Raw genomic sequence first — 12,500 nt, forward strand, 5'->3', positions numbered from 1 at the left:
ACTTTGGATGGGTTAAATGCAGAGAACGAATTCGTCACGTGGACTCTGAAAGGATTTGCAAGCTATGGAGAGGTTAGGATGGAGAAAGAGATGTAGTGAGAAAAGAAAGAAAGAAAGAAAGAAAGAAAGCGTCTGATCTTAGACCGAGTATTGAGTTACACATCCTCCTGTTTATGTATCTATTTATTTATTCCCAATAAAAAGGGCAAATAAAAGCCAGAGAATGTTTTTCCCGTATACTAAACCCCCAGTTTGTTCTGGTTGTGTTGTGTGGAATGTTCACAACAAGACGAATAGTGTTTCTAACAAATCAGCCTGAACTGCGATTCACTCAACCATCACGTGTTGACCGGCAGACGTTAAACACACGGCGAGTCTGCAGTCTGCAGCGTTCAGCACTCGCATCACAAACATTCAGTCATCATCCTTAACTCTTTATTCTAGTGTTGAGCGTCTGCACTACTATAAAACTCTTAGATACGGAAAGATTTCAAATAAAATCAGATACTAGAACTAAACGTTTAAATGTTAACCACGAGCCACATTTGGATTTACGCTGGCTTGTGTAGTATTTCTGTATTTTGGGGTAAAATAAAATAATAAATTATTTAAAACACAAAATAAATTTAAGAATAAAAATAAACTATGTAAGTGAGATAATATTGTATGTGTGAGTGCAAGAATGTACATGTGTGTGTGTGAGTAAGAGCATGTGTGTGTGAGTGTGTGTGAGAGAGTGTGAGTGTGTGTGAGAGAGCGTGAGTGTGTGTGAGAGAGTGTGAGAGAGAGAGCACAAGTACAGTATGTGTAAGAGAGCATGTGTGTGTGTGAAACAGCCCCAGTGTGTGTGTACGAGAGAACACGTGTGTGTGTGTGTGTGTGTGTGTGACAGTGTGAGCGTGTGTGAGTACAAGTGTGTGTGTGTGAGTGTGTGTGTGTGAGAGTGTGAGAGAGAGAGCACAAGTATGTGGAAGAGAGCATGTGTGTGTGTGTGAAACAGCCCCAGTGTGTGTACGAGAGAACACGTGTGTGTGTGTGAGAGAGTGTGAGCATGTGTGAGTACAAGTGTGTGTGTGTGTGTGTGTGTGAGAGAGAGAGCACAGGTATGTGTAAGAGAGCATGTGTGTGTGTGAAACAGCCCCAGTGTGTGTGTACGAGAGAACACGAGTGGGTGTGTGCATGAGAATGCGAGTCGTGTGTGAGTCATGACAAAATCGTCTGTCTCCAAAGAACAGAAACAAAGAACACAAGTATTTATTTAAACCTTTCATATTAACATTGACGCGTTTGCACCTCATCACCACCCTTCTCCTAAACTGCACTTATTTCTGCTCAGGGTTTCATCTTTTACATCCAAACCTTCAACAAAAAACCTAAACTTGTCTCAAACGTCATCCACGTTTTTTCGTCCTGCACCGAAATCCGTCAAGGTGGCCAATTTTTTTCTTCAAAACCTTATAATATAATCAAGGCTTAAAGCATTGACCTGAGATCCAGTTAAATGCTTGCTCAGGCTTTGGCACCGTTCTGTCTCTGGCACCCGAGACGACGCTTCTCTGTGTGTGACTGTGAGTCTGATGAGAGATGACGGTGTAGGGCGTGTAGAGGAGGAGCAGAGAACACTTAAGACCTCGGAGTATGATGTCTCCAAAAGTGTCTATTTTTTCCACATGAAGGTATCAGTGTGTCAGAGCTGGTGAGAAGAACCACGGTGTTTGCTGTGCAGGTTGTGCTGTGCTGGAGTGTGTGTCTGTGTGTGTAAGAGAGAGAGAGAGAGTGTGTGAGAGTGAATGTAAGTGTGTGCGTGTGTGTAAGAGAGAGTGTGTGAGTGTACACACACACTCATACATTCACACACACACTCACTCTCTCACACACACACTCACTCTCACACACACACTTACACTCACTCTCACACACACACACTTACACTCACTCTCACACACACACACTTACACTCACTCTCGCACACACACACACTTACACTCACTCTCGCACACACACACACTTACACTCACTCTCGCACACACACACACTTACACTCACTCTCGCACACACACACACTTACACTCACTCTCGCACACACACACACTTACACTCACTCTCGCACACACACACACTTACACTCACTCTCGCACACACACACACTTACACTCACTCTCGCACACACACACACTTACACTCACTCTCGCACACACACACACTTACACTCACTCTCGCACACACACACTTACACTCACTCTCGCACACACACACTTACACTCACTCTCGCACACACACTTACACTCACTCTCGCACACACACTTACACTCACTCTCGAACACACACTTACACTCACTCTCGCACACACACTTACACTCACTCTCGCACACACACTTACACTCACTCTCGCACACACACTTACACTCACTCTCGCACACACACTTACACTCACTCTCACACACACACTTACACTCACTCTCACACACACACTTACACTCACTCTCGCATACACACTTACACTCACTCTCGCACACACACTTACACTCACTCTCACACACACACTTACACTCACTCTCACACACACACTTACACTCACTCTCGCATACACACTTACACTCACTCTCGCACACACACTTACACTCACTCTCACACACACACTTACACTCATTCTCACACACACTCATACACTCAAACTCTCTCCCTTACACACACACACACACGCACACACTTACACTCACTCTCATACAGTCACACTCTGGATATCAGCATCTGGATCATTCACACACTCAAAACCTTAATCGTGTGTCCGGCTTTGAGTCATTCATAAGATCGACTTCACAGAATTTATAATTTACAGTTGAGTTTGTTTTGTTTTTCTATTTATGCTATGTTCTTGGAGTTTGATGCCTCATAAATGACGCAAACCTGCCAAATCTCTGACATGAACAGCACAAGACAGACACACACACGCACGCACACACACACACACACACACGCATGCACACACACAGACACACTAACCTTAACACCTTTACTAGTCTTATCTAGTTTCTAATCTAGTCTAGCTTGATCTAGAAATCCGATTTATGATCATCAGGTGCAGTGAAGGCTCAAGTAGTTAAGGCTCTGGGTTGTTTATCGGAAGATGAGGGTTCAAGCCCCAGCACCACCAAGCTGCCACTGTTGGTCCCTTGAGCAAGGCCCTTAACCCTCCCTACTCTTGGAGTGCTGTATCATGTCTGACCTTGTGCCTTGTCCCTAACTTCCTAAAGTCGAGGTATGCGAAGAACCAATCTGCACCCCACACTGCTGCCTTCCTACAAAGCCAAAAATGGGCCAGCTCCTTCTTAACTTAAAGTTCTCATCACTCCTTGTACTGCACCTCGGTCTGTCAGTGCTTCTCACACTGCTTAACTGGTCCCATCATCTCTCATGGGTAACAGAGTATACAGTATAATTGTAAAAGTGGCCAAGAAATTATCAATACAAACTGACCTTGCTGGGAAAGAAGGATGAAAGAAGTAAGGGATGGATGAATGGTGGTAGGGATAGAAGAAAAAAGGAAAAGAGGGACGCAGGGATGGAGGGAGAGGCAGACTGATAAAGGGATGGATGGATGGATGGATGGTTGGATGCAAGGAGGGATAAAGGAATAAAAGAAGGGATGGATAGAAGGAGGAAGAAAAGAAGGGAGAGAGTTGGAGGTAATGATAGATAGATGGATATAGGGATTAAGGAGAGAGGAAGCAATGGATGGATAGATGGAGAGAAGGATGGATAAAGGATGGAGAGACTGAGGGAGTGAAGGAAATTATAGGAATGTAATTAGAAATCCTTGTAAATATATAAGGATTTACATTTACAGCTAATTCTCCAGAGTATATTTAAGCCCCGCCTACAAAACGGTCCTAAGCTCTACTCAAGTATTTAGACCGAGCGTGAAAACATCCTTAAAGTCTGCAATCTGACTGACTTCCCTTGTTTATAGGTATTAGACTGCAACAAGAGAGAGAGAGAGAGGGAGAGAGAAAAAAGCTGCCAGCTTAGGAAAAAAGTAACGTCACACTTAGTGGCCAATAAACATGGTCCGTTACCAGCGCTGCGGTGCTTCTGCAGCGCTGTAAGATATTCTGTGAGAAAGGAGAAAAAAAAAAAAAAAAGAAAAAACTCCATGTCTTCTTCAGGAAGAGACTCATTATTGAAGTATCCAGTGGAAACGTGTTTGAGTGTATTAAAGCGCAGTGAAAGTGAGGGGAAGTGAGAGAGATGCTGGAGGAGTCGTGCTGCTGTAATTCCCCTCGCTCACTAAAGCCAGCACTGTATATACATCTACTGCTTTGTTGTGTTTCTGCTGTTTTTGGCCGACTGCTGCAGATGGAGCGGATCAGTAAGAGACCACACACACACACACACACACACACACACACACACACACACACACACACACACACACACACACACACCTCAAACACTCCTTTTCTCTTCCTCTGTGCTGAAGTGGCTTCCATTAGAGAAAAGTAAACATGCAGACATGAAAACAGAGACAAGCTCCGAACGCACTTCAGTATCAATAACCGTCTCGAATGAGTCTAAACCAACCTGTCATTAATACCATAATGACTAAAATGAAAAGCTTATATGTATGAATACTAATACTAATACTAATACTACTAATACTACTACTAATACTACTACTACTACTAATACTACTACTAATACTACTAATACTACTACTACTACTAATACTACTAATACTACTACTAATACTACTACTAATACTACTACTAATACTACTACTAATACTACTACTAATACTACTACTACTAATTATAATAATAATGTAATTAAGAATGTCATGTTTCTAGAATGTTCTTAAGTCACACAGTCATCGGAACCTGGAATCTATGCCTGGGGTCTCAGGGCAAACGAGAGGGCCACACTGGGCAGAGTGCTGACCTATCACAAGGAATAATCACACAAACACACAGACACACACACACACAGACACACACACACAGACACAGACACAGACACAGACACAGACACACACACAGACAGACACACACACGCACACAGACACAGACAGAGACACAGACACACACACGCACACAGACAGAGACACAGACAGACACACACACACACACACACAGACAGACACACACACACTCACACACACTCTCACACACACTCTCACACACACTCTCACACACACTCTCACACATACTCTCACACATACTCTCACACACACTCTCACACACACTCTCACACACACTCTCACACACACTCATTCCCTTCAGACAATTTAGAGAGGTCAATCAGCCTACAGCACATGTCTTTGGACTGGAGGAAGAAAACACAAATCCCCAAGGAAACCTTTGAAGCATCGGAAGAACAAGCAAACATTTTCTTCCTTCCTTTCTTCCTCTTTCATCTTCTCTTGCTTGTCCTTTCTTCCTTTCTCCATTTTTTACTTTCTTTCCATCCTCCCTCTTTTTTCCTCCCTTCCATCCTCCCTCCCTGCTGCTGCACCATAAATTCAGTTGTACTGCTGTGCACTGACAATTCATACACACAAGGTGGAGGCGGGAATCGAACCCCAACCCTGGAGGTGTGACTCAAACACGCTAACCCTTAAGCTAGCAATCATCACGCGAGCATTCAACCAGTCGAAAGCAAACAGCCGAGTCACTGTCCTTGTGACCAGAAGTGACCAGAAGATGAACCAATCACGTAACTCGGTGTGCAGCATAACGTGATTCCACGTGTGTGTGCGCTTGTATTCAAAGAGAATTTGGATTCACATTTTGCGATTTAAAAAAGGAAAAGAACGAGGGAATGAAGAAAAAAAGCAGACACTTAAAATGTGGAATCTTTTGTTTTTCTGGAGCTTTTCATAACGATCTAAACTTCCCAGATTACTGAACAGGACTCCGGCGTGTGAAACAACAGCTCCGCAAGCTTCCGAGCCAAAAGTAGTCGAGCTCCACAATTCTTTTGTCTCTGAACAATAGGAACTAAACGAGGACGAGGACACGGAGTCGTGCGGTTCTCCACACACTCAGGAAGAAATGATTTGGAGGGAAAAGTTGTTGGTATTCCGGTATTCGCAGAGGAATGATGGGATAAATGGGACAGCAGAGACAGGAGGAGAAGCACAGGAGAGATGGAGCGCAGTGACACTGAAATCTCACAGTGCTATTTCTCTTCTTTCTCTTTTTTAATTACGTTATTAACTTTCATTCATTCAAAATGACTTTCTTTCCCCTTTAACTTTTCTTCTTCTTTCTCTCACTCCCTTTTGCTTACTTTCTTGCTCACTTTCTAATTTCCCACTATTTTGTGCCAGCGCTCTTTTCATTCTATCTTTTTATCTCTCATTTTCTTCCTTCCTTCCTTTTTCACTTTCTCTCCCCCTTCTTTCCTTCTCCCTTTCTCCATTCTTTCCTTCTTTTCTACTTCCCTTACTTTTTTCTCTTTCCCATCTTCCTTTTTATCTTTACTACTTTCCTTCCTTACAACCTTCCCCTCTTCCTTCCTCCCTTTTCTTTCTCTCATTCTCTTATTCCTTTTATCAGATGCTGCACCATGAATTATGTTGTACTGCTGTGCAATGACAAACACTTTCTCAAAGATCTTTCTTTCTCACTCTTTCTATATTTCTCTCACTTTCTCACTCTTACACTTTACGCCTCAAAGTAATACTATGATCACATCAAGCCATAAAACTGTGAGGTGGCATTAATGAGGTATGAGTATGAGATCATCTGGAAGCCATTTGTACTGAAACTCGCTACATGGCTACGATGAAGCGTGTGTGTGTGTTTGTGTGTGTGTGTGTGTGTGTGTGTGTGTTTAAATGACTTTTCAATTCTATTTTAAATATTTGTTTATATTATTGTTTTTATTATTATTTTAATTAATCTTTAATCTTATTTTCTCCATATATTATATATGTATTTTACACATTTTTTAAAATTATATTTCATTTTTAAATTTTGCTTTTAAATACTTGTTTTTTTTAAATTATATTTATATATTTATATTCATTTTATGATTTTGTTACTATACTAGAAAATTCTATTTCAATCTATAAAAATTCTATTAAAACCTATTCTAAATACTTGATCTCGATTTCTTTCCACCAAACATAAAAGTCGTTACCATGGAAACCGGTATTCGAAACGCTTTCTCCTAGTGACCGAACGTAGCACTAGCGTGTTGGTTAATTTCTACATTTCGGTTTCCGATTTAAATTCCCCACAGAGCCTCAGACTGAACTCTTTCTCTGAAATATCTCTGGAGCTGTTCTTGTAATCTGGAGAATGTTTCCTTTTCAGGGTTTCAATAAAATACGACAACGCTGGCAGACTCTCGAAGGTGAAACGACTTTACTTTGAAGAGCCAACAACAAGCCGATGAAAGAAAAATGACGCGAGATCGGGCAGAGCAGACAGGCTTCGTGCTCGCACGGTAGACGTAGTGACGCTATGTCAGAAAAAAAATTAGCATTCTGAAACTGGCAAAATATCACCGGTCTGATTTCAGCCGACTCACTTTTATTGTGATACAGCTGACGACTGCGAAATTCTCTGAAGCTCAACGGGATAAAGTGAATGTTTTGTCTGAAGGTGCAGAGGGAAATGTCAACACCTGAGAGAAATCCCAGTGTGTGTCTGTGTGTTTAGGGTGAGGGTGGGGGTGAGGGTTATGGGTTTACATAAAATATGCTCTTTAATGAACAACAAATGAACTGCTCTTGTATTAGATTTCCAAACAGCGACTTCTCCTCAAGCTGCATCGCACCGCCATGATGACGATTATTCTCCAGTAGCAGCGTGCCACCGTTGTGGTTTACTCCGCAGTCGAGGATCACCAACACTTGTTGGATCTTATCGAAAACTGGCTTCAGATAAACTTTCTAAAAGACATTCAAGTGCAAAACCTGGAAAAAAGATGCTGCAAGTAAAGGAAATGTAGAAAGATTACCTTTTGGAAAAAATCATCTCCTCCGATGACTCGCCCCTCGCTGGCTGCTATGAAAGAGAGAGAGAGAGAGAGAGAGAGAGAGAGAGAGATACATAGTGAATAATTCCAGTCTAACTCCAGTTAATAACTCACATTATCATGATATTGTCCACTGCATGGCATTACAAAAAAAAAAGGTTAATTGTTCCCATCACTACTTTTGATTCAGTTTCTTTGTTCTCATGTTAAATGGAAAACCCCACACTAACACTAACACTAACGCACCGTCTGATGATCCTCAGAGAATATCGAGCTGAGAGAACAAAACTGGAGCAATCATAAGAAGACTCAGTCAGTCATACAGCAGGGAAAACCCCCTCAGTAGCTCCACTGAACGTAGCCACATGGAGTTTGTTTCAGAAGAATGTTTACGTTTTAACGCTTAAAAGTTAGAAACATGTTCTAGCATGAAGTCAGAGCACAGGGGCCCATTCAAATCTATTTATTTTCAGGGACGAATTAACAGAAACTATTCTGATCCCTCAAACTTACAACCATGAGACAAAGACAGAGTGAGCGCTCACAGTCAGTGCGCACAAACCAAGAGAGAACACGCAGACAGAGAGAGTGCGTGCAGGCCGAGAGAGAGAGCGCACAGACAGAGAGAGAGCGCACACAGAGAGAGAGAGCGCACAGACAGAGAGAGAGCGCACAGACAGAGAGAGAGCGCACAGACAGAGAGAGAGCGCACAGACATTGAGAGAGCGCGCAGGCCAAGAGAGAGCGCACAGACAGAGAGAGAGCGCACAGGCAGAGAGAGAGCACACAGACAGAGAGAGAGAGCGCACAGACAGAGAGAGAGCGTGCAGGCTGAGAAAGAGAGAGCGCACAGACAGAGAGAGAGCGCACAGACAGAGAGAGAGCGCACAGACAGAGAGAGAGAGCGCACAGGCCGAGAGAGAGCGCACAGACAGAGAGAGAGCGCGCAGGCAGAGAGAGAGCGCACAGACAGAGAGAGAGCGCACAGACAGAGAGAGAGCGCACAGACAGAGAGAGAGCGCACAGGCCGAGAGAGAGCGCACAGGCCGAGAGAGAGCGCACAGACAGAGAGAGAGAGAGCGCAGGCCGAGAGAGAGCGCACAGACAGAGAGAGAGCGCACAGACAGAGAGAGTGTGCACAGACAGAGAGAGAGTGCACAGGCCGAGAGAGAGCGCACAGGCCGAGAGAGAGCACGCAGACAGAGAGAGAGCACGCAGGCCGAGAGCGAGCGCACAGACAGAGAGAGAGCGCACAGACAGAGAGAGAGCGCACAGACAGAGAGAGAGCGCACAGACAGAGAGAGAGCGCGCAGGCCGAGAGAGAGCGCACAGACAGAGAGAGAGTGCACAGACAGAGAGAGAGCGCGCAGACCGAGAAAGAGAGAGCACACAGACAGAGAGAGAGCGCACAGACAGAGAGAGAGAGCGCACAGACAGAGAGAGAGCGCGCAGGACGAGAAAGAGAGAGCACACAGACAGAGAGAGAGAGCGCACAGACAGAGAGAGAGCGTGCAGGCTGAGAAAGAGAGAGCGCACAGAAAGAGAGAGCGCACAGACAGAGAGAGAGCGCACAGACAGAGAGAGAGCGCACAGACAGAGAGAGAGCGCACAGACAGAGAGAGAGCGCACAGACAGAGAGAGAGCGCACAGACAGAGAGAGAGCGCACAGGCCGAGAGAGAGCGCACAGACAGAGAGAGAGCGCACAGGCCGAGAGAGAGCACGCAGAGAGAGAGCGCGCAGGCCGAGAGAGAGCGCACAGACAGAGAGAGAGCGCACAGACAGAGAGAGAGCGCACAGACAGAGAGAGAGCGCACAGACAGAGAGAGAGCGCACAGACAGAGAGAGAGCGCACAGACAGAGAGAGTGCACAGACAGAGAGAGAGCGCACAGACAGAGAGAGAGCGCACAGACAGAGAGAGAGCGCGCAGGCCGAGAAAGAGAGAGCACACAGACAGAGAGAGAGCGCACAGACAGAGAGAGAGCGCACAGACAGAGAGAGAGCGCACAGACAGAGAGAGAGCGCGCAGACAGAGAGAGAGCGCGCAGACAGAGAGAGAGCGCGCAGACAGAGAGAGAGCGCGCAGGCCGAGAGAGAGCGCACAGACAGAGAGAGAGAGCGCACAGGCCGAGAGAGAGAGAGCAGACAGAGAGAGAGCGCGCAGGCCGAGAGAGAGCGCACAGACAGAGAGAGAGCACACAGACAGAGAGAGAGCGCGCAGGCCGAGAGAGAGCGCACAGACAGAGAGAGAGTGCACAGACAGAGAGAGAGCGCGCAGACCGAGAAAGAGAGAGCACACAGACAGAGAGAGAGCGCACAGACAGAGAGAGAGCGCACAGACAGAGAGAGAGCGCACAGACAGAGAGAGAGCGCACAGACAGAGAGAGAGCGCACAGACAGAGAGAGAGCGCACAGACAGAGAGAGAGCGCACAGACAGAGAGAGAGCGCACAGGCCGAGAGAGAGCGCACAGGCCGAGAGAGAGCGCACAGACAGAGAGAGAGTGCACAGGCCGAGAGAGAGCACGCAGAGAGAGAGCGCACAGACAGAGAGAGAGCGCACAGACAGAGAGAGAGCGCACAGACAGAGAGAGAGCGCACAGACAGAGAGAGAGCGCGCAGGCCGAGAGAGAGCGCACAGACAGAGAGAGAGCGCACAGACAGAGAGAGTGCACAGACAGAGAGAGAGCGCGCAGGCCGAGAAAGAGAGAGCACACAGACAGAGAGAGAGCGCACAGACAGAGAGAGAGCGCACAGACAGAGAGAGAGCGCACAGGCCGAGAGAGAGCACGCAGACAGAGAGAGAGCGCGCAGGCCGAGAGAGAGCGCACAGACAGAGAGAGAGCGCACAGACAGAGAGAGAGCGCGCAGGCCGAGAGAGAGCGCACAGACAGAGAGAGAGCGCACAGACAGAGAGAGAGCGCACAGACAGAGAGAGAGAGCGCAGACAGAGAGAGAGAGCGCAGACAGAGAGAGAGCGCACAGACAGAGCGAGCGCACAGACAGAGAGAGAGCACACAGACAGAGAGAGAGCGCACAGACAGAGAGAGAGCGCGCAGGCCGAGAAAGAGAGAGCACACAGACAGAGAGAGAGCGCACAGACAGAGAGAGAGCGCACAGACAGAGAGAGAGCGCACAGACAGAGAGAGAGCGCACAGACAGAGCGAGCACACAGACAGAGAGAGAGCGCACAGACAGAGAGAGAGCGCACAGACAGAGAGAGAGCGCACAGACAGAGAGAGAGCGCGCAGGCCGAGAAAGAGAGAGCACACAGACAGAGAGAGAGCGCACAGACAGAGAGAGAGCGCGCAGACAGAGAGAAAGCGCGCAGGCCGAGAGAGTGCGCGCAGGCCGAGAGAGTGCACGCAGGCCGAGAGAGAGCGCACACAGACAGAGAGAGCGCACACAGACAGAGAGAGAGCGCACAGACAGAGAGAGAGCGCGCAGGCTGAGAAAGAGAGAGCGCACAGACAGAGAGAGAGCGCACAGACAGAGAGAGAGCGCACAGACAGAGAGAGAGCGCACAGACAGAGAGAGAGCGCACAGACAGAGAGAGAGCGCACAGGCCGAGAGAGAGCGCACAGACAGAGAGAGAGCGCACAGACAGAGAGTGCGTGCAGGCCGAGAGAGAGCGCGCAGACAGAGAGAGAGCGCGCAGGCCGAGAGAGAGCACACAGACAGAGAGAGAGCGCGCAGACAGAGAGAGAGCACGCAGACAGAGAGAGAGCACGCAGACAGAGAGAGAGCACGCAGACAGAGAGAGAGAGCACAGACAGAGAGAGAGCGCACAGACAGAGAGAGAGCGCACAGACAGAGAGAGAGCGCACAGACAGAGCGAGCGCACAGACAGAGAGAGAGCACACAGGCCGAGAGAGAGCGCGCAGACAGAGAGAGAGCGCACAGACAGAGAGAGAGCGCACAGACAGAGAGAGAGCGCGCAGACAGAGAGAGAGCGCGCAGACAGAGAGAGAGAGAGAGCACGCAGACAGAGAGAGAGAGAGCGCACAGACAGACCGCGAGAGTGCACAGACAGAGAGAGAGAGCGCGCAGACAGAGAGAGAGAGCACAGGCAGACCGAGAGAGCGCACAGGCAGACCGAGAGAGCGCACAGGCAGACCGAGAGAGCGCACAGGCAGACCGAGAGAGCGCACAGACACTCACTCTCTCTCACACACTCACTCACTCTCTCTCACACACACACACTCACTCACTCTCTCTCACACACACACACTCACTCACTCTCTCTCACACACACACACTCACTCTCTCTCACACACACACACTCACTCTCTCTCACACACACACACTCACTCTCTCTTTCTCACACACACACTCACTCTCTCTTTCTCACACACACACACTCACTCTCTCTTTCTCACACACACACACTCACTCTCTCACACACACACACACACACTCACTCTCTCACACACACACTCACTCTCTCACACACACACTCACTCTCTCTCACACACACACACACACTCACTCTCTCTCTCACACACACTCACTCTCTC

General features: G+C 47.4%; 1 protein-coding gene across 2 annotated transcripts in view; it reads right to left on the minus strand.

Moving 5' to 3' along the window:
* bicc1a (BicC family RNA binding protein 1a) overlaps positions 1-12,500 on the minus strand; it is a 57,712-nt gene that overhangs the window by 29,666 nt on the left and 15,546 nt on the right. Inside the window, exon 2 of one of the 2 annotated variants that reach the window (XM_060878989.1) lies at positions 7,969-8,012. In XM_060878989.1, the coding sequence (XP_060734972.1) occupies positions 7,969-8,012 (44 nt within the window). Of the gene's footprint in view, positions 1-7,968; positions 8,016-12,500 lie in introns of both variants that reach the window. The other variant, XM_060878988.1, reaches the window with a different exon arrangement.

The sequence above is a fragment of the Tachysurus vachellii genome, chromosome 10, assembly GCF_030014155.1.
Source record: "Tachysurus vachellii isolate PV-2020 chromosome 10, HZAU_Pvac_v1, whole genome shotgun sequence".
NCBI lineage: Eukaryota > Metazoa > Chordata > Actinopteri > Siluriformes > Bagridae > Tachysurus > Tachysurus vachellii.